The sequence below is a fragment of the Pleurodeles waltl genome, chromosome 5, assembly GCF_031143425.1.
Source record: "Pleurodeles waltl isolate 20211129_DDA chromosome 5, aPleWal1.hap1.20221129, whole genome shotgun sequence".
NCBI lineage: Eukaryota > Metazoa > Chordata > Amphibia > Caudata > Salamandridae > Pleurodeles > Pleurodeles waltl.
In genome coordinates this window covers 118803575-118826943 of record NC_090444.1, presented here as the reverse complement: position 1 = coordinate 118826943, position 23369 = coordinate 118803575, and the positions used below count along the sequence as shown (strand labels likewise).

General features: G+C 44.2%; 1 protein-coding gene across 5 annotated transcripts in view; it reads right to left on the bottom strand.

The window, feature by feature from the left end:
• Nucleotides 1-23369, bottom strand: part of ZNF395 (zinc finger protein 395) — a 107944-nt gene that overhangs the window by 77725 nt on the left and 6850 nt on the right. Inside the window, exon 2 of one of the 5 annotated variants that reach the window (XM_069233770.1) lies at nt 7742-7857. The exons of 3 other annotated variants lie outside the window; for them this stretch is intronic. Coding sequence is in view for 1 of the 2 variants with exons in the window: in XM_069233767.1 (XP_069089868.1) it covers nt 4837-4871 (35 nt within the window). In the remaining variant the exon portion in view is untranslated. Of the gene's footprint in view, nt 1-4836; nt 4887-7741; nt 7858-23369 lie in introns of those variants that run through there. One more of the 5 variants, XM_069233767.1, reaches the window with a different exon arrangement.

Here is a 23369-nt window from a genome sequence, read left to right as displayed (position 1 = left end):
GTTGTGCTTGCTGGGAAGTCGTAAGGGATTGGCCACCGACAGGAGAATGAGCTCCGTGTACCAATACTGTCTGGGCCACTTGGGTGCTATGAGTAGGAGCCTGCAGCCTTCTGAATTCATCTTCTTGAGAAGTCTGGGGATCAATGGGAAGAGGGGAAAAGTGTATACAAAGATCCTAGACCATCGCATTGAAAGAGCATTCCTCCACGTCTCCGGGAGTGGGTATCGATTGGTGTAAAATTGGCATTTGTTGTTCTTGTTGATGGCAAAGAGATCTAAGGTTAGCCGTCCCCAGAATTGAAAGATCTTGTCTACTTCCTTCCGACAGCTCCCATTCGTGACAAATGTCGTCCATCCTGCTGAGAGTCCGCCAGGGTGTTGTTGATACCAGGAACGTGTTCCACTCTCAGAGAGATTTTGTGGAGAGTGAGCCATTCCCAGAGAGCTTGTGCTTCTCTTGAGAGGGACAGAGATCATGTTCCTCCCCGATTGTTGACGTAGTACATGCTTGTTGCGTTGTCTGTATGGATCAACAGTGAGGATGAAATCCGAGGGAGGAATGCTTTCAGAGTAAGAGATATCGCTTTTAATTCTAAAAGTTAATGTGCATCTTCTTCTGTGAGTCGGACAATTTCCCTTGAATGCACGTCTTACAAATGACCTTCCCAGCATTCCAGAGAAGCGCCCGTTGTTATTATTGAATCTGACATTGGAGTTAGGAAGCTCAACCATTGAGGGATATGACTGGTTTGAGACCACCACCTCAGGGTCTCCACCATGTCTGATGTGATATTGATTGAGTCTTCAAAGGACCCTTGAGACTGGATCCATTTCAGTTGCAATTCCTCTTGTAATGATCTCATTTTTAGTCTTGCCACATGGGCCAAGCTGATTGATGAAGAAATCATTCCTAGAAGCGACTTGTATGTTTTCACTGAAACTGAATTTCTTTTCGAGATCGTGGAAACCATGTTAGACAGCTTTTGTTGTCTTCCTATTTAAAGGTAAGCCTTGTTTTTGTCTGTGTCGAGTTTTGCACAGAAAAAGACCATCTTGCGTGTGGAAGAGTAGATGATTTTTGGTGATTTACAGTCAGAACTAAATTGTGAAATAAGGCTAGGCAGGCACTGGTGCCCTTGGAGGACTGCTGCAGAGTTGGTTCCTTTATCAACCAATCGTCCAAATACAGGAAAATTTGAAAGCCTTTGTTGCGGTGAGTAGCTGCCACAGGCACGAGACACTATGTGAAAATGTTTGGTGCTGACTTTATCTGACCTGGAGAACCTTGAACTGATAATGGGCACCAGCTACAATGAAGCGGAGGTATTTGCGGTACCTGGAGTGTATGGGGATGTGGAAATAGGCATCTTGGAGATCCAACGATGTCATGTAATCTCCGCTGTTGAGAAGGGGAAGGATATCCGACAGGGTGATCATATGGAAGGACTGTTTCCTCAGAAATGTGTTTAGTTGTCTAAGGTCTAGGATTGGGCTCCATTCTCCTGACATCTTTCTTGTGAGAAAGAACCGAGAATAAAATCCTAGGCCTCTCTGATGAACAGGGACTGCTTCTATCGCAACCCTGGAGAGCATCTGGAATACTTCTTGCTTTAGCAAGTGAACATGAAGTGAATGCCATTTCCCAGGAGGGTGGTTTGGTGGTTTCTGTACAAATTCTAGCGTGTGGCCATGAGTCACTATATCCAGCACCCATTTGTCTGATGTTATCCTTTCTTAATTCTGTTGCTGATTTGAGATGTTTGCCCCCACTGGATTGATTTGTGGAAAGCACTGAACTGCAGCCAGCACCTGATGAGGATCATTGTTTACGGCTCTGATCCCGAGAATGTGGGGTCCATTTTCATCTTCCGCCTTGTCTGATGTAGGCAGCTGTAGATGGCTGTTGATAAGACTGTTGATAAGCTGGTCTGTACTGTGACTGTTGGTACTGTCTATGGTAGGTATCCCAAAACGGAGTGAAACCTCTACCTCTGACTCCCCGAAAGGGCTGCTTCTTGTACTGTAGAGTACCCAGAGAACGAGCAGTCTGTGTATCTGTCTTGATGGTTAGTAGGGCGTCATCTATGTGTTTCCCAAAAAGGGTTTAGCCATTATAGGCCACGTCTAATATTCTGGATTGGACTTCGGGCCTGAAAGAGGTCACCTTTAACCATCCTTGGCGGCGCAAAACCGCTGCTCCTGCTAACTGCCGGAAACCCATGGAGGCTATGTCCAGGGAATAGTTGATTATTTCTGCAGATGTGCACTCCCCTTCCTGTAGTATCATTCGGGCCTCAGGTTGTTTGTCTTCTGGGATGAGATTGATAAAAGCATTCATGTCAGACCACATTTGACGGTCATAGCAACCTAATATAGCCAGGGTGCAGGCAGCACGCAAGGTAATGGATGAAAACCTCTTGCCCACAGTGTCCAGACATCTGCCCTCCTTGTCTGGTGGAGCAGAAATAGGCGAAGATGGATTCTTAGAGCATCTTTGGGCAGCCTGAGATATGACGGAATCTGGTTTTGGGTGCCCGTTAAACAGGCTAGAGAGTCGTCTGTAGCCTTATACTTTTTATCCAGTTTAGGTGGCACTGACGAGACTGTGGCTGGATTTTTCATAATCTTTATACCTTCACTCCAGATGAAGTCTATGATGGGGATTGCCCACACCGATTTTCTTGCCTGTTCTTTAAAATCATGAAGGAAGCATTCTGAATGCAAGATAGATGTTGGTAAGTGGAAATGTGTAGCGGCTGTACCATTAGATTATGGAAACCTCCTATATCGTCCGGAGGAGAATCTGATGGATGAGGAGGTGATGGTCTAAGGGCTAAATAGTCATCCCATTCGTTAGGATGTTGAGAAGTGAGAATTTCTCCTTCTTCCCTTTCATCTTCCGAAGAGGAGATGTCCTCTCTGGGGGGAACCGATATTGCAGGTGTGAATCTGGACGTTGCCAAAGGAGGAGGCATATTCCTCGGTATTGCCGGTGAGGAAGGTTGTTGCGGCTGCTCCTCAGCTGCAGCTGGAAATCTCCTTTTATGGTCTTGGAGAATGGACTGTAAGTCCTGAATTAAGGAAGCAGGCATGTGTACTGTCTCTCTCTGCTGATGCAAGGGCTCATAGTAACGTCTTTGATGCGGATAATAAGATTGATATTGTTGTTCGTATTCATCATCATCCTCTAGGTATTTTACATGTAACTGTGATGGGCTGTCTGCGTCCCCCAAAAGGCACATTGTCCTCAGTCTCTTCCCAGTCCACCAAGTGGCTAGGTAGCAATGATGTTACTTTACTAGGGGATGTATTGGTGGGATGTAAGGCAGATCTGGAAAGTGTTGTGATCTTGACTGTTGCTTGAAGATCAGGAGGTTCAGCAGAAATGGTGACCACACTGTCTTGAATGGTAGGAACCAGTCGCGTCGAAGATGGTATTGTCGACGGCAGTAGTGTTGTTGATGGCGTCGACGACAATGGTCTTATCTGCGGGGCTACCGCCGACGGTCTCGTCGATGGTGTAGCTGTTGTCGGTCTCTTCGACTGAACTGTTTCCGTCGACGATGTCCTCGTCGACGAAGCCCTCATCAACTAAGGCTTGTCTGAAGTTGTCTTCGTCGAAGATTGAGTCATTAGCAGTGGTGGAGATTTCTCAGATGGCTCCATCGATGAATGTTTTTTCTCACTCACCCTAACTGATAAGGTGGGAGCTTTAAGAACTGACGTCGATGTTGTCATAGTCGACGAGGGTCTCACAGACGAGACGGTGGCGACGGTAACTGTGGTAGTCGTCGCCATGCTCATCAATGGTAGCGTCATCGACTTCCATTTAAGTGGTACCTTTTTAGATGTTGATGGCTCTAAGGAAGGAGAACGGTGACGGAGCTCCTCCTTGCGACGTGGAGAGGATGGCTGGGAGGAGGATGACCCTGATAAGGTTTTGGAAGGGTCTTTATGGTGTGTTTTGTGATGTTTCCTGCCTTCCTCAGCTGGCCCCGGGTCAGAAGATCTAGACCTTTTATAAGGCTTTGGATCTCAGTCAGTCTCCTCACCTGAAGTACAGGATTTTTCCTGTAACCATTTTAGAAGCCTTCCTTTTCTGTGTCTCAGAGTTCTAGCAGAGAATCCGCAGCATATTTTGCAGTCTTTCACCTGATGTTTGGGATGCAGGCAATATTTATGTGGATCATCTACATGGAGCCTTTTCTTGCCACAGATCTCAGAAGGGTGAAAAAGGTCTTTCTTGAAAGTATCACATTTTCTGAGATAAGACAGTTGTTCTGACAGGAAAAGCTCATGGACACTCCCTTCACACGACGTGCAGTAAAAAATCTGAGAGAATGAGCCTCTTTTGAGAATATTCTAGAGGGTGCTGCTGCCTGATGGGTCATAGATCAAGTTTGGTTCTTTTTTTTCACAAAAGGACATGGATAGGCTACATGTTTGAGTTTGCTAGCATTATAGCCTATGGATGTTCTTACTTCCTGCTGTTTTAGGATACCGTGGGACTCCCACTTCGACGACGGGGATGATTGAAGCATGTGAATTTATGGACGATCCAATACTGGATACGAATTTTGCCTTGTTTTAAGCGTAGCTTTGTGGATCAGTATTAGAATCAAGTAGGTGCAATTGACACGGGGCACTTTGGCTGTTCCTAGTAATCTACTACAGGTACCCCAAAATGATGTGTATTTTCTTATAACGTATCATTTATGCAATTTCTATGTTTCTATCCATCTATAGGACATACAAAAGTGATACACAGAAAACATGACGTGCCTACAATTTGTTATATTCAGAATGCCTCTAAAATAATACACTTAATTTCAGTACCTGCAGCAGTATACCTGAAAATCTCTTCTGCACATCACTTGGATTCATGTGTTTAGCTGTGTCCATGGTATGTTTCCATGCATATCCTATGGCTGTGTTGCTAGTTTTAAGAGCACAGATACAATACTTTTAGCTGTATGACTTACTGAGTACCTAATCTCTCGCTCCTCCAATTCGCCCATCCATTCAACCTTTCTTCAAGTTACCGATCTCCCTCGAAAGACACAGATGGAAAGAGACACCAACTTCTCCCCATCCACCCAACTTATCCATCCTTTCAATCCACTCAATACACAAATATTACTCATTTCTAAACCTATCCCACAATGCTCACATTGACCCATTAATCTATCAATCTTTTTTCATACATCCAATTACTCATCCATTCAACCCCCTCCCATCAACATAACCAACCTTCCATTCCAAATAAACAAATATTTAATCTTTGACACTTAGAACTGCACACAAAACACCAGAACTGGATCCAGAAATTGATAACTCTATTTGTGGCTTCCAAAAATATACAAGAAGCAGTCCTCAGAACATGATACAATACATCCAATGAGGCTTCAACATCAGAGGTGACTTTCACAATTAAACACAATACTCTATAGTGGCCCCAGAATGAGATACAGTACTTCGAATATGGCATCCAGAAATGGAAATCACAACCAGATGTGGCATCTAAATGTAGCAGTAATTCTGCAGGTGAGGGAGTCATCAAGAACTGGACACAATTTTCCAGATGTCTTTTTACACACTTTGACATAACATTTCTTTTGAAGCCTCCAAAAATGGACAATAATAAAGAAAATGGGCTAGGCAATCCTAAACTAAGCTCAAAAAAGCAGATGATGCCTATGAACTAGGGAAGATACTCTGGTCAGCTCGTAAAACTGATGCATATACTGTACTTCGGTAAAATAACTTATTCTGGATATATCACTTCCTCCTTGTGCACTTGCCACATTTTGTGGTGACTAAAGCGTCATGTGAGAATCTCACACATTAAAGAACACTGCTGCATCATTCACAGATCACTGTCTTGGGATTCTCAGGTTTTGTAGTCACTTGGTTCCCGGCTGTAGGCGGTATGCTTTGTAAACTTGCTGAGCCTCATTAAACCTATAGGTCTTTACTCCCACACTTCCATCTGATGCTTTCATGGGATTCATGTGTTTGTAGATATTTTAGATTGAGAACAGAGCATTAATAAGTGACCCTAAGTGGTGAAGAAGAGAGAGAGGGCGGTTGACGTCTGGGACCAATCTACCCTGCTCAGAAACATTTGCCATTGGAAGTCAATTTATCATTAAGGTTAGCTATAACTTAATATGCAGTTTGACAGTTAATTAATAATCCTTCAGTTAAAGAACATTTTAGCAGGCACTGCTCTTGCAAACCCCAGCATGTTTTCTTCACTGGTGGCCTCAAGTGTGTAAGCACACTTACTTGGGTGAATACTGCCACGCACGGCACGCACTGGCATCTCATCATGATGATCGCTGCCCTCGTGTGCGCCTAAGCATTACCTCCAGCAATTGTTTTCTTCTTGCCAAGGACTACTCTGCAGAGCAACCCAACTCCTATTCATGTGTAACGAAGGGCTGGCGGTCCTAATGATCATTTCTGGAGAAGCACTTCTGGCTTAAAAACAGGATCACCTGCTGCCGCCTGACATTTATTAACCTTGTGCATTATTTTCAGCTGTTAGACAGTGCTAACTTTTCATCTGTATTATTTATTGTTGAATTCTGCACAGTGCCACTTGTGTTCAGCCTACAAAGAGACTCAATATCTACTTTCACAACTATAACTCTTCTGTAGTTAACTCCACACTAAGAGGTGAGGGGAAACTACTCTGCAAACATACTGTCAGTGTTTCCCACACTTCCTTCACAAAGCTGGTTGTCCACTTCAGTATTTCCAAACTTTGTCAGATGTGTACATACATATACAAATAAAATCTTTAAAGTGGAATATTCCACAACATTTCTGTTTTTTATAATTTATTTTGCAAATCCCCACATAGCCTTTGACATTTTGTGTGGTGTATTATTGTAGTGTGAATATAGCTAATGCACTAAATGCAACACATCCACTAGTATTTTTACAAGAAGTCTGTAATGTTCCCACAAACCGGAATACATGGTTTGCAAAATTTAATATAGATATGGGTGCAATTGATGGCCACAGATTTAGGCCAGATGGGAAGAAAATGTATTAAGTTATTTAGGCGTGAAAGGCAATGATAATCTGCTGCCTTATACACCTTAGGCAGGAGCAGATTTAGAGGAGTTCTAAATAACTGCAGAACAATTAGAGAAGTATTTTGAAGGCCAGATAACTTTACTTGTATATCGTCACAAGATCTTTATTAGTGCACAGGGGCCCAAAGAAGTGGTGGAAGCTTTTGTCACAGCTTTAAGTGCTCTAGCCAAAGGCTGTGAATTTGAAGATTTCACCTCACAACTAACCACAGACGAGTCAGTGGCTAGGCGTATTTGCAAGAATGGCTATTGTCATGTAAAAATCCCATACTGGACCAAGCTCTTGATATACAGAGGAGCATGGAAAGGCCTGAAGAAGATTCAAAGCAGTTACAAATTAATTGATAAACATGCAGTAGCTATTCTCAAATTACTATATCTTCTTTAAATTACTGAACACCCACTCTCATCGACAGCCAGATTGTTATGATTCCATGATACGTGCCTTGAGAAACAATGGGGACAATTCACAAAGATACATTTACATGAGTAAATTACTCCTCCAACTTGATGTCAATCTATGCTTTTGGGCTATTTGCCATTTCCGAGTCTAGATTTGCACTCAAGTAGAGACTTGCATGTCTCAACCGTCTAGTTTCTGGGAGTGGAGGCAGCGAAAAGGAATGGTTTCTTACCTGTATCTCCAGTTCTCTCATAGGGGTATTTCCATAACTCTATAACTTCTTAAGTGTTCATGTTCGCCTTACTTCAGGAAGGCCTGTAAAGTCACTTAAGAATGTCCATATGCAGCCTAGAGGAAAGGCTACAGTGTCAAAAAGATTTCATCCCGTTTGCTTTAAAAAGGACAAAATTAAGGAGCATGCCTTAAAATAAATGAAAGAGTTGAAAATTAAGGAGAAAAAGTCCTTCGCAAACCTTTTTACAATGCAAAACAATGATGAAGGAGTGCAGGGCAGTGTAGCCCATAGGCTGCCATTATCAATGAGAAAAAGGAGACTGTGACTTTAAGAACAGCCAGTCCTCCAGTATCCCATCATGCCTAGAGTGAGGCATTTACATCAGTTATTTTTGTAAGCAGTCATTGCTGAGAGTGAAGGTATACCTGAGATATTATTCAGTCTACTCCGCCGGATAGGCGGGAGGGTTACTTATGACTATCATGGAAATACCCCTACAAGAGAACTGGAGTTACAGGTAAAAGACTATTCCTTCTCTCGAAGGGGATTTCCATGTATAGTCATAAGCGGTGAATAGAATAGCAAGCCCATCCCAGAAACAGCGGAAGAGTAGACCGAACAATATAGGAATGCACTTTACAGAAAATAGGTTCCTGAGAGAAGCTTGTCCCACTTGAGCATCTGTCCTGGCATCAGAGTCAAGACAGTAATGTTTTGTGAAAGTGTTAACAGACATCCAGGTCGCAGCCCTGCAGATATCTGCCAGAGGAACATTCCTCAACAAGGCAGTCGTGGCCAACTTGCCTCTAGTAAAATGCGCCCTTGGTTTTCTAGCTAGAGATTTGTTAGCTAGCTGGCAGCAGTAAAGAATGCAGGAGGCTATCCACTGAGACATTGACTGTTTAGAGGTGGCCAGACTAGTACGAACCGGCCCATAATTGACAAATAAGTGTTATGATCTTCTAATAGATTCAGTTTTGTCTAAATACAATTTTAAAACCCTCTTTACATCTAGAGTGTAGTGCCTTTGCCGCTGGGGTGGCAGGATTTTGAAAGAAAGTTGGTAAGGAAATCCTCTGGTTGACATGAAAATCAGAGATAACCTTGGGGAGGAATTTAGGGTGTGTACGCATCACTACTTTGGAGGAGTAGAACACTGTGTAGGGCTCATGGGCACGGAGAGCCTGGATCTCGCTAACTCTGCATGTTGATGTCACTGCCACCAGGAAAGCCGTTTTCCAAGTGAGGTGCTGGAGAGATGATTTGTGTATAGGTTCAAATGGACGCTGCAGGAGACGTGAAAGAACCACGTTCAGCTCTCATGTTGGGGAAGGACGCCTGAGTGGAGGGAAAACTTTCTTTAGACCCTCTAGAAAATCTTTTATGACTGGAAACTGAAAGAAATAGGTTTGTGAAGGACCTTTTCTGTATGCAGTCAAAGCTGCCAGATGGACTTAGAAGATAATTGTAAACCAGACTTTGTTAAGTGTAACAAATATGGCAGGATGTTATCCTACTGGTGAAATGCTGGGTCTATCTTCTTGGAGGAACACCAGATACAAAATCTCTTCCATTTGGAGGCATATGCAGCTCGGGTGGAAGGCCGTTTTGCTTCTTTCAGAATCTCCATACAGTCCTGTGGAAGATGTAAGTGCCCATACTGCACTAGCTCAGAAGCCATGCTGCCAAATTCAAGGAGGAGAGACTGGGGTGTGTCAGCTGACCTCCGAACTTCGTGAGGAGGTCTGATCTGCATGGAAGTCTGAGATGTGGTTGGAGCGACCGGGGAAGGAGGTCCGGGAACCACCATTGCCTCTGCCATTCCGGGGCTATTATCTTATATTCCTGGCCAGCAGCCAGCGCCCCCCCTGCTTGTTCAGGTAATACATGCTGGTTGTATTGTCTGTCTGGACAAGAAGGGTGTCGGTGTTGAACAAAGGGAGAAAGGCTTTGGGAGCAAGGTGAACCGCACGTAGCTTGAGGAGATTCATGTGGTTCTTTTCCTCGGAGATCAGGAGATCACCTGAGGGGAGAAGCATCCGTCACAATGGTCTGAGACGGAGCATGTGGGCGAAAAGGCATTCCTTGTTTCAGATTGACTGGAGAGCATGGGTGGATAGACTGACTGTCTTCCCAGTTTCCCGTCCGTTGATTCCATTAGTCCTCCACGCACTCCTGGAGATGTCGCATGTGGAGGCGTGCACTGGGAGTTAGGCAAATGCAAGAGGCAATGGAGCCAAGAAGTGAGGAAACTGTGTGAACTATGGGGCGAAGAATAGTCTTGAGCGCGCAGCACTTCCGTAGGATTGATAAACGTCGTTCCTCCAAAGGATTCACTTTTCCCTGCGGCGTGTCTATGGTAGCTCCTAAGTTATGCAGTCTCTGGACAGGTTTTGTCATGGACTTGGGAAAATTGACATGAAGCCCTAGGCGATACAGAAGATCGCATGTCCAATTGAAGTGCTGCTGGGCTTCTGGAAAGGTGGCTGCCTTGATAAACCAGTTGTCCAGATATGGTTAAATAAATATTCGGTGCTTTCGAAAATGCGCTGCTACGACAGCCATGCATTTGGAAAAAGTTCTGGGTGCAGATTTGAGACCAAATAGGAGGACAGTGTATTGGTAGTGTTGTTTCCCCACCACAAATCACAGGAACTTTAGATGTTTTTTCGCAATAGGGATCCGAAAGTAGGCGTCGTGTAGGTCGACTGAGCAAAGCCAGTCCCCTTGGTGAATTCGGGGATATATTTAGTGAAAGGCCAGCATCCTGAACTTTTCCTTTTTGATCCAATGGTTGGCAACCATCAGGTCTACAATGGGTCTGAACTCTTTTTTTTTAATCCTTTTTTGGGACCAGAAAGGATCTGGAATAAATGTATTTTCCTCTCTGGGTGAAAGGAATGTTTCTATCGCTTTCTTTTCTAGCAAGATGGTAACCTCCGCCTTTAAGAGGGTGAGATCAGAAGTGGTTGCCTTTGGTGGAAAATCTGAGACAATACCCATTCTGAATAATGTTTAAGACTCAAGTATCTGTTGTAATTTGTTGCCACTCTGTTAAATGATTGGTGATGCTTCCCCCCACCGGAGTGGATAACGGCCTTGGGGGAAGAAAACTTTCAGGGTTTTGCGGCTGGTTGTTGACGGGTAACCTGAGTAGAATGGTGTGCAGCTCGTCCTCTATGTTGTTTCCTTTGAGGCTGATAGACTCTTTGGAACTGCTGCAGAAATCTATTCGATGGCCACTGAGGGATTTGAACCCTCTGAGAAGGGTAGTGGCACTGGAAGGGACGGAAGGATCTTCGGTCTTTAGATTTTTCAGGACCTACCGCTTTCAAAGTGTCCTGTTCTGTCTTCATTCTTGCCATTTCATCATCGGCATGAGAGCCGAACAGTGTGGATCCTGAAAATGGCAAGTTCTGAATACGTTGTTGAGCGTCTGGCTTGAGGGACGTTAGATGCAGCCAGGCATGCCTCCTTAAGGATATTCCATGGCAGTATGCATGTGCCAAGAGCAAGGATGAGTCTGCTGCTGTGCTAATGACCTGATTGGAGACCATAGCACCTTCCTTCACAATCTCTAAATAATCCTCTTTCTGATCCCTCAGGAGATGGTCAGCAAATTGGAGCAGGGAGTCCCACAAAGCCTTATCATAGCTTCCCAGGAGGGCTGTGGCACTTGCTGCCTTTATGGATGTTGCCATCGAACTACATACTTTGCGGCCTGCTGAGTCCACCTTTCTACTCTCTTTGTCCAGCGGAGAGGTAGCCGACGGAGAAGTGGCATGAGATTTACAAGCCGCAAGGATCACCACTGAACCAGGTGGAGGGTCGGACCGTAGAAACAAAGGGTCCTGTTCCAGAGGACAGTAGTTTTTTAGTAGACTGGAAGGAGCAGACTTTTTCGTGCCCGGTGTCAGGAAGACTTCCATGGCGGGTTCTAGGAGACCCGGCACCAGAGGAAGTAAAGGTCTTGATGCTGAACGTTGCTGAAGCGTTTAAAAAATGACTGAAGTACTTGGTGTCGGGACAGCCATTGAAATGTTAAGTTTTGCTGCGCCTCAAACTAAGACTTCCTGAAAGGTATTAATGTCGTCCACTGGTGACGAACGAGGTTGAGGTGAGTCAGATTTAGTAGGTGAATAGTCTCTGGTAGATGAGGAGTTTCCGTGGTAGCGTCGGAAGGAGCGTGACCTGGACCCCTGTTGCGATCTGTGACGAGAGTGCCTTGATCTTGTTGAACGGCCAGATGTGTGATAGCTATGGTGTGATCAGTGGCGAGATCTTAACTCAGTCTGGGATTTGGAGTGACGCTCTGTGCTTAAGGCACCGGAAGTGGCGTAGGTGTCTGGAGCAGCGAAGAAGCCGGCAGTGGGGCAGGCAGCTCTTGAGGATGCAAAGTTGCAGCTGGAGGTGGAGAGGTAGTGGGAGTTGGCGACGGAGACGAAGGAAGGAGAACCAGCGAAGGCGAAACTTCCCTGGACCATTGTGACTCCGACGAGGAATAAATCCTTCTCCTTTTATAAGTCTTCTGTCTCCTCGACGTCGACCTCTCCCTTCGTCGCCGATGCATCGACGACGACCTAGACCTCGGACTGTGATGACGACGTTTCCTTCCTCTCGACATCGAATTCACTGATGTCAACACACTCCTCGACGTCTCACGCCGAGCCTCTGGAGTCCTCAACGTCATGCTGTGATGTCTTGACGTTGTGCGGTCTCTCGACGTCGTGTGACGACATTTGTGCGACGTCGATCCAGACTTCGACGGTAAACATGTGGGCGCCGTACCTGCTCTCGACGCCGATCTCCTTGACGTCGACGGGGACTAAAAGCGTTTTCTGCCCGAAAAAACGCCTCTCAAACCTTCCAAGTCCGCTGAAGGCTGAGGGAAGAGCTCTGGTGACCTTCACCTCGCCCAGAGGTCCCACTGGCTTCTTTCTGGCATCACCTTTTTGTTTTTCCTTGATGGCGAATCTTCTCCCTGTCGCGCAGGGTACGTACAGAAAATGTTCTGCAGATATTACATGAGGCAGGAAGATGTGAGGATGGAAGGCAGATAATACAGACATCATGAGGGTCTGTTTTGGCTTTTTTCCTGCCACATCTTGGGCATTTGTCGAATAGAGAAGGCATTTTTCCTCAGAAAAAAAGCCTAATTCCAGTCAGAAAAAGACAGGCAAAAGACGTCAAAACAGTTGTCACTGAAAATTTCACTGATTTTTTGGGAGACAAAACCTAAAAAGGTTGAGCTCAGTTCACCAGGATCCTGTCAGCAGAGCCCGGAAAAAAGAACTAAGGTAACTGCCTCAGACTAGGCATGATGGGATACTGGAGGACTGGCTGTTCTTAAAGTCAGTCTCCTTTTTCTCATGGATAATGGCAGCCTATGGGCCACACTGCCCTGCACTCCATCATTATTTTGCATTGTAAAAATGTTTGTGAAATACTTTTTCTCCTTAAATTTCAACTTTCATGCATTTCAAGGCATTTGTCCTTTTTAAAGCAAACTGGATGAAGAATTTTGGACACTGTAGCCTTTCCTCTAGGCTGCATATGGACATTCTTAAGTGACTTTACAGGCCTTCCTGAAGTAAGGCGAACATGAACACTTAAGAAGTTATATTGGAAAAAGTGCTCCAGGGTCCCCGCAGGCGGGCGGGACTATTCACCGCTTATACATGGAAATCCCCTACGAGAGAACTAAATTTACAAGTTTAAATTTACTATTAGTAACTTCCACATGTTGGTGCAGATCTTTGTAACAGCAGAAGAGATGTCCCTGTTGGAAAGTATTGGGAGCATCTTTAAAGTCTTTTAAATATTAGTCCTTAAAATATATGTTATTTCAAAATGCTAATGGAAAATTGTGTCAAATATTTATTAACATAGAACTAATAAAATGTATAGCAAATTAACTCATTTAATTGCGTACTATTTAAATATATATAATGTATAAATATTTCTTAAATAATTTTTTAAAGCTAGAGAAATTTGTATTTAATGTATATTATTAACATTTGTGTTGATTTTAAATCACATTTAATTTAACAAAAGTTTATTTTTATTTTAAAGTAATGTTTGTAATTAGATTTCAAACTAATATTTAGAATTGTTTAACATTAAAAAAAAATATACATACATTTAAAAAATCAAATTAATTTGATATATTTAACATTACTTCTATCTGGTGTTATTTTAAGCCCATGCCTCCTTTATTTTCTATGGGAGTGATGCAATACCTGTGAATTGTCATGTGTGGTATTTGACTTACTTCAAGTCTGGGCCAGAGTGCATTTAGTACTGCTTTAACACCCTTAGTGCTGTAGTAACTTTAGATTTTTCTGAATAGCAGTAGCTTACTCTTTTGTGGGTGGGGAGTTTGAGGTAGCCTATCCCCCATACTGCTTGTTAGAAATGGAGTCTCTAGTTGGCCGTGGTTTGCACCCTGGTTGCAAAGTCAGGTAAGACGGACGTTGTGATACGCACTGTGGACTCTCGCTGTGGCGGGACTTTGGAGGAGCTGTGGTAGCCTCTGGCCTGTGTAGTAGGTCACGGTTGTTGCACTCACTGGGGACCATGGCTATGGTGCAGTCAGAGGGACAGAGAGCGGCGCTGGTTCCAAAGTCGTTCTGGAAGTCAAAACACTAGTTTCTTCCTTTTTGCACCAGAACTCACTACCGAGAGCACAGGAACTAGATTTGGCACCACTTGGCAAATCAGGACTCTCAGCAAGAGAGCCCAGGTGCTGGCAGGTGAAGTCTTTATGTCCCTGAGACTTCTTAACAGGGGGCAAGCTCAGTCCACGCCCTTAGAGAACCTTTGGAAGCAGGATGTTGATCCTTTCACTCCCAGGACAGAAGCAGCAGGCCAGCACAACAAAGCAACAGGCAGAGTGGCAGTCCCTCCTACAGCTTCTAGCTCTTCCTCCTGGCAGAACGGTCTCAGTGAAAAAGGATTCTAACTATGTTGTGTCAGAGGTTGAGTACTTATACCAAGTTCTCTCTTATAAGGCAAACTTCAAAAGAGGAGTCTTTCTAGTGCACAAGACCCTGCCTTTCCATGCACAGGCCCCAGGCACACTTTAGGGGGGTGAGGACTGATTTGTGTGAGGACAGGCACAGTCCATTTCAGTTGCAAGTGTCAACTCCTTCCACCACTCTAGCTCATGAAGACCCATCAGCCTGGTGATGGGCCATCAGGATATGCAGGGCACACATCAGCTCTGAGTGACTGTCTAGAGTAAATACACAAACAGCCCATCTGTCATCCTGACCCATACGTGGATTCAGCAGACAGGGAAAGGCACAGAATGGTTAAGCAAGAACATGCCCACCAAGAGTGACATTTTCAAACTTACAATTCAAAAACCAACTTCACCAAAAGATGTATTTTTAAATTGTGAGTTTGGAGACCCCAAACTCCACATCTCTATCTGCTCACAATGGGAAATTACACTTAAAATAAATTTGAGGCAAATCCCATGTTACCCTTTGGGAAAGATATGTCTTGCAACAGCAATAACCTGAATTAGCACCTTGGGCCCACTTTAGGGGTAACACTTGTAGTAAAAAGGAAGGTTTGGCCTGGCATGTGGGTACACTTGCCAGGTCGAAATGATAGTTTAAAACTGCACACACAGACAATGCAATGTGAAGGTCTGAGACATGTTTACAGGGTTACTCATGTGGTTGGCACAATCAGTGCTGCAGGCCCCCTAGTGCATTTGATCAACAGGCAATGGGCATGCACCATGTGCTGTACTAGGGACTTACTAGTAATCAAATATGTCAATCATGGATAAACCAATCACCAATACATTTTAGACAGAAAGCATTTGCACTTTAGCACTGGTTAGCAGTAGTAAAGTGCCCAGGGTCTTAAAGCCAACAAAAACAGGTCCGAAAAATAGGAGGAAGAAGGCAAAATCTTTGGGGATAACTCTGCAAAAAGGGCCAGGTCAAACACCCCTCCTTTACTTTTCCTTAAATGCCTCCCCATTTTTTGGTAGATATTCCCCATGTTCACATCAACCACCCACCTGCCTCTTCCGTTCCACATTTACTAACAAGCAGTAAACTTACATGTGTGGAGATCTCCCTACAGAAAAGACAGGAGAGGCAAACAGATATCCTACTTGCATTTTGGAGTAAGCAGTACTATTTTACCGACTACAAAATGCAGTTTGTGAATTGGGTCCAATATCTCTCATTACAAAATGAAAATGCAAGTAACATGCTGTCAAATCCTCTGCATTTTACAAATGTGAATCATTTTACTGTTTAGCAAATTTCCATATATTCCCCACAATTGATCACCATTGTAAAAAAAGTGTTACAATTGGCTATTTTAGCAACGTTTGCAGAGGGAGTGGGAAAGCTGAGGTACAATGTGTGGTGAATGAAGACACCAATGCTGAGAATAATGGTTTAGAACATAAAATGCATCAGTTTGCTTTGTTAATAAACATGGAATACTGGTGTAGTAGAAACCACAAAGAGATGTGATGAGCTATATATTCAATGGTCGCTGACAACCGGTTGACTTACAAGTCAACATGGGGCAAGAACTACTGTTTTATCTATTGAAAAATATTAACAGGATTGGAGATAAAAAGTACTTTTTCCACCAGCTGTCATTTCAGGGAAGGGGGGGGGTAAATTAATCTAGATATTTCTAGGTAGACATTGCAATTAAAGATCATTCCATCAAAGGCAAATTTATACAGCAAAAAGGGGGGCTGAATGTTTTATGATAGTGGTTCAAGGCAGATATTTTTTAAAGTGCCCAAATATTGAAGTTTCAATTGTGAATGGTGACAATGTGCAATTACGGATTGATAAATACAATGATGTTTCCCGTGACTAACCTAACAGCATCAAAGGTTACAGACATATTACTAAATGTTATCACTCTCTTGTTAAGCCTAAGCTATACAATGTACTCTTCAATGTTTTTAACAAGCAGACTGAAGATATGTTAATAAGGGCATAACTGAACCTACTAATTTCACACTATGGTTGCCCCCACGAGTTTCTGCCTGGAAAAAAAAAACAGGTGACACACGCATGTGCATCAATCTCAGAAAAATAAAATCATAAGCTTCCCTTTTCCAATTATGGAAGACCTGTAGGTCAAGCTAAATGTTATGCATAATTTGGCCTCAAGGCAGCCTATTGTCAAATTGTCTTAAACCCTGCAGCTAGGCAGTCTTTTCTACACCAAGTAGGACTTACCAATACTGTTTCATGTCATTTTGGTTTAGTGTCTGCTGTTTTTGTCTATTAAAGGATGATTTCTGAGATCCTCAAAAACATTCCAAACATAACAGATTCTCAGGATGACATATTGATTGTAGTGAGACAATGCAGCTACATGAGTCTACTAAACATTTTCTGAAATGTTTACTTGACCAAGGTGTAAACATTGCAGAAGATGTATCTTTAGGACCAATGAAGGAGAATACGTGCTCCACGTGTTGACTACTGTAGGAGTCAAACCGAATCCTGGTATTGTTGATTGCATTGTGAATGGTTCTCCGTCAAAAATAAAAAGTAATTATGGTATTTTTTAAGGAATGTGTTTTACTCCAAATTTATCAAGGATTTTGCAAATTTAACACAGGTTTAGACACTTGTTTAAGAGAAACACTGTATTTAAAAGGAGTGAAACATGACATGGTTGCACCAAAATAAAGTGATTTAGGAAGATTCTGCTGTATAGCCCTTTGTGTGGTCTTAAGGAGGGGCTGTTGATGTGAGTGCTTACAGACATGGGTTAGTTTTATACCTGGAAGATCGGATTTTTCAACTGATGCATGGGGGAACACTGACTGGGTACTACATCCTAAGCGGATATGAGCTTATGATTCCAAAGATGGTTGACTTTCCCAAGCTTGTAATGAGGACAACAGATGTGCAGCTCTAAGGCTAAAGAGTAAAGACAGACTATGTTTCACCACACCACAAGAGTAATACTCAAAACGTTTAGTGACTGATTGAGTCGGGATCAAGGAGACTATCTTTTTTAAAGAAAGGTTTCTTGCCCCTATATACAATTTGACAGTATGAGGCAATGCTGTGATCATTGAGGAGGGACAATGGTGACAAGTTGGGAGGATGTTTAAAGTCTTGAGAGAATTTTTTCTGCAGGGTTCTTCAAGAAGTGACTTGGAGGCTAGTGTTCAAGGAACAAAACCACCATAGATTAAGACTTAGGGTTTTGCCTTAGAAACTCCTGGACTACAGACCAGACCAATCTTTGCATGCCATGCTTTAATTGCTCTCATTTGGTTTATTCAAGCTGTCAGCCACCTATGTTCTATTTGGTTCGTCAGAGACTGTGCATCTCATGTTTTGTATTTATCAGTTGATAATCTGTAAATGTGGAATGTGTGTGTGGCAACTGGAGTGGTTTGTGATGAGCTCATGCAACATAGAGCAGCCCTGCATCATCATAGAACACTGACTTGGGATTGGAAGAGAGATTGTGTGCTCAAATGATCCCTGTCAATTAGAGGTGCACTCTGTAAACCTGTTGCGCCACATTAAACTAAGGATTTCTACAAACTAGCTCTTGGCTGCTAATTTCACTGGATTCCAGTGTCTGTGAATACATCATATTGTTTTCCCACTTTAAAGGTACTCAATATGAGAAACGATGCTAAAGGACACAGGATGCTGGTCCCTGTGCATGTAAAAATATAATTCTCTCCTGCTGTCTCTATGTAATACCTGTTGTCAATGAGAAGAAATGATGACCTACAACTGCCCTTGTTGTTGCATGGCAGGGTATGGGGGAAGGTGTATGCGTCTCGGGGAGTACTGTGCTACTAATGCAAGTGCTATGAATGCGCGATGGAAAGCTGTACTGTTGTTACCTGAGCTATACCTATTCTGTGTTAAGAGGAGAAGGATAAGTTACTTACCTGTAAATCCTAGTTCTCTTCCAGGGGTATCCTCATCAAAGTCATAAACATTGAATATTCCCGCCCTTGTGCGGGGACCCCGGAGCATATATAAAATACACACATATAAAGTATGAAATATGCACGAAAAAATATATATATAGCATTTTTAGTAGACATATTTTTCATACTAAACTCATATATACATGTGTAAAACAGCAATGCAGGCTATAATCATAAACATGCTAAAATGCTTTATTTCTATGAAGTTTTTTTTTATCTTTATAAAATTACAATAGAGAATAAATATCTACCCAAGCCCCAAAACTGGGCTTAGGGAAATAAGCAGTAGTAATCACTAGAGAAAAAGAGAAAAAAACTACATTGAAAAACAATGGAGCATTCTTAGCCAAAAGGCTGCATGCAGGTTAACACAGGAGAACCATAAAAACTTTGGCACCGTGCCTTTAAGACCCTGAGCACCTCCAGTATCCCACCATGCCTCAGGGGTGAAGGAGAGGTGACAGTTGGTACACAGTTAGGTCAGTACTTTTTTACGGTGACAATCTGTGTAGCCGATTCGAAAGATAGTCTGTCCTGCACTTTTAGGAGACGTGCGTCCGGGGCGGAGGGTGAATTGTTTATGACTTTGATGAGGATACCCGTGGAAGAGAACTAGGATTTACAGGTAAGTAACTTATCCTTCTCTTCCAGGGGATCCTCATCAATAGTCATAAACAATGAATAGATTAGCAAGCCCATCCCTAAACTCTGCGGACTGTCCAATAGAAGTGCAGGAATAGATATGTATCATGCAAACAAATTTCTCAGAGAGGCTTGCCCCACTTGGGCGTCTGCTCTTGCATCTGAGTCCAAACAGTAATGTCTAGTAAATGTATGTACAGACTTCCATGTAGCAGCCTTACAAATTTCAGATATTGGAACATTGTTAAGGAGGGCAGCAGTAGCTGCTTTTCCCCTTGTGGAATGCGCTTTAGGTCTAGCAAGTAGTTGTTTGTTAGCCAACTGGTAAGCATTAACAATACAAGAAACTATCCATCTTGATATTGTTCGTTTAGATGCTGCCTCTCCTGTCCTCAAATGACCATAATTTACAAACAAGTGGTTGGAATGTCTAATCAATTTTGTTTTATCCAAATAAAATTTTAGCACTCTTTTCAGATCTAGGGAGTGCAACACTTTCTCCGCCGGAGTCTCCGGATTGGGGAAGAAAGTCGGTAGAGAAATAGTCTGATTAATGTGGAATTCTGACATCACCTTCGGTAGGAATGATGGGTGAGTTCGCAGAACTACTCTATTGTCCTGAAAGACTGTGTACGGTTCTTTGGAAGACAAAGCCTGAACTTCACTGACCCTCCTCGCGGAAGTAATGGCTACCAAAAAAGCGGTCTTCCACGTAAGGTGTTGCAAAGAGGCTTTGTGTATAGGTTCGAAAGGAGGGCCCATAAGTTTTGACAGTACTATGTTCAGTTCCCATGGTTGGGAGGGTCTCCGAATGGGCGGAAAAACTTTTTTCAAACCTTCCAAGAAATCCTTGACTACTGGTTTCGTAAAGAAGGATTCCTGAGAAGGTGACTTGCGATAGGCTGTAATGGCAGACAAATGTACCTTAATAGATGATACCTGCAGACCGGACTTTGCCAGATGGAGTAAGTACGACAGTATGACCTCCTCCTGAGCCCGTATGGGATTCTGACCTTGCTGACAGAACCATATGTAGAACCTCTTCCACTTAAACGCGTAAGAACGCCGCGTGGAAGGTCATCTGGACTCTTTCAAGATGTTCATGCACTCCTGCGAGAGCCCTAGGTGCCCATACTGCAGGAATTCAGGAGCCATGCTGTCAAGCTCAGAGAGGGTAGGTTGGGATGCAGAACCCTGCCCTCCATCCTGCTCAGAAGATCCGGTCTGCACGGCAGCCTCCTGTGAGGTTGTTCCGATAGGTCGAGGAGATCTGTGTACCAGAATTGACGGGGCCATTGCGGAGCTATGAGAATCATTCTGGTGCTGGATCTGTAAAGTTTGTTGATCACTGCCGGTATGAGGGGAATCGGTGGAAAAGCGTAGAGAAATATCCCTGACCAGTCGATCAACAGGGCATTCCCTCGAGATCCCGGACGGTAGAACCTGGATGCGAAGTCTGGGCATTTCTTGTTTACCTCGTCTGCGAAGAGATCCAATTGAGGTCGACCCCATTGAACGAAGATGTCTTCGACGACTTCGCTGTGTAGGACCCAATCGTGGGCGTCCTCTAGGTGTCTGCTCAGGAAATCTGCTTCCACGTTTTGTTGACCTGGTAGGTGAACCGCTGTAAGTGACATTCCTCTGGCCAGGAGCCAATGCCAGATTGTTTGGGACTCCCGAGATGGGGTAGGGATCTCGTTCCCCCCTGTCTGTTCAAATAATACATTGTGGTTGTATTGTCCGTTTGTATTAGGAGAGATTTCCCCTGAATCGATGGAGCAAAAGACTTGAGAGCCAGATGGACCGCTCTGAGCTCCAGCAGATTGATGTGGTACTTCATTTCGTTGTCGGACCACAGGCCCTGAGCTTGAAGGGGACCTAGATGAGCCCCCCAACCCTGAAGAGATGCATCCGTTACCAGAGTGTCGGATGGAATTACCTGGTGAAACGGAGCCCCTACTGACAGGTGAGGTCTGTGCATCCACCATTGCAATGACTGACGTGCTGCTATCGGCAGCCGAACTCTGTCCTCCCAGCGACCTGTTCGTTGGCTCCAGTTGTTCTCCAACGCCTCTTGGAGGGGCCTCATATGCAGCCTGGCATTTGGGACAATGAAAATGCATGATGCCATGGAGCCCAGTAGAGATGTCACCTGACGGGCCGTAGGTGCGTCGGATTTTAACAGGTCTTGACACTTTCTCTTTTTTGATAATAGTCGTTCCTCCGAAGGATACACTCTTTGGAGCTCTGTGTTTAGTATAGCTCCCAGGTAGTGGAGGTTCTGTGTTGGAATCAAGGTGGACTTTTGGTAGTTGACTTGAAGACCTAGAGACTCGAAAACCTTGAGCACAATGTCCCGATGGGCTCTCGCCTGATCCGGAGAGGAGGCTTTCAGTAGCCAGTCGTCTAGGTATGGGTAGATGAAGATTTTTTGTTTTTGAAGATGTGCCGCTACCACTGCCACGCATTTCGAGAAGACGCGGGGGGCAGATTTCAGGCCGAATGGTAGCACTTTGAACTGATAGTGTTGTGAGGCTATCTGGAAGCGCAGGAATTTCCGATGCTTGGGAACTATCGGGATGTGAAAATATGCATCCTGCAGGTCGATGGACACATCCAGTCTCCCTGATGTAGCTGAGGGAAAATCTGGTGAAGGGCCAGCATCCTGAACTTTTGCTTTTTTATGTACTTGTTCAGAAGCCGTAAGTCCAGAATCGGTCTGAAAACGCCCTCTCAGCCTTTTTTCGCTACCAGAAAATAACGGGAGTAAACCCCCTTTCCTCTGTGTGCAAGCGGAACTTTTTCTATTGCCTTCTTTCGTAAGAGGGCGAGAGCCTCTTTGCGCAATAGGCTGACATGAGATGGATTGTATTTGGCTGGTGGCAAGTGTGGTGGAGGTTGTCTGAAAAGAAGAGAGTAGCCATTTTCGACAATGTTGAGCACCCATTTGTCTTTTGTGATAGAGTGCCACTCGTGAAGAAAATCTGTGATACTTCCCCCCCACTGGAGTGGTGCAGAGTGTTGAGGGAAGCGAGTTCTCATTGCTTGGCCGGCGCTTTTGGTGTGGACTGTTGAGGTCTACTTGATCCTCGTTCCCTTGTGGCCTTACGAGCCTGAAATAGAGGGCGTCCCTGCCTTTGCTGTGGCCTCTGGGACCAGTGAGGGGTTTGAACCCTCTGCTGGAAAGGGTGCCTGTCATAAGGCCTATACCTCCGCCTGAAGTCCTTCTTCCTTTCCAGGCCTACTGCCCTCATGGTGTCCACTTTAGTCTTCATGCGCGCCATTTCTTCGTCCGTATGGGTACCAAACAGCGAGTTCCCGTTGAATGGGAGATTTAGGATGCGCTGTTGTGCTTCCTGTTTTAAACCAGTCAATCTCAACCAGGAAGACCTTCTTGCACAGATTCCATGTGTGTGCCCATGTGCAGCTAAGTCTGCCCCATCTGCCGCTGCGCTGATGACTTGGTTGGATACCAGACATCCCTCTTGCAGGATCTCTTGGAAGTCCTGTCTGTCTTCCCTAGGTAATTTTTCTGTGAACCTGTTGAGAGAGTCCCACAGAGAACGGTCATATCTGCCTAGGAGTGCAGACGCGCTGGAGACCTTCATTACAGATGCCGCCGTGCCGCACATTTTTCTCCCCAGAGAGTCTAGATGTCTGCTCTCTTTGTCCGGTGGGACCGTGGAGGATGATGCCTCTGAGTGAGTTTTTCGGGCTGCGGCCAATATTACTGAGTCCGGTGGCGGATCCGTTCTTAGGAATAAAGGATCTTGTTCAGGCGCTTTATATTTTTTCAAAATCCTAGCCGGAGCAGATTTGAGGGTGGCTGGCGCCAAAAAAGTGTCCATGGTTGGCTGCAACAGACCAGGCACTAGCGGCAGTAGCTTTTTCGAAACTGCTCTATGCTGTAGAGTCTCAAAAATGACCGAGGAGGAGGTTGATGGTTCTGGAACCTCTATGTTTAACTTCTGTGCTCCCCTGAAAAGTACCTCATTAAAAGTAGTGATGTCATCCACC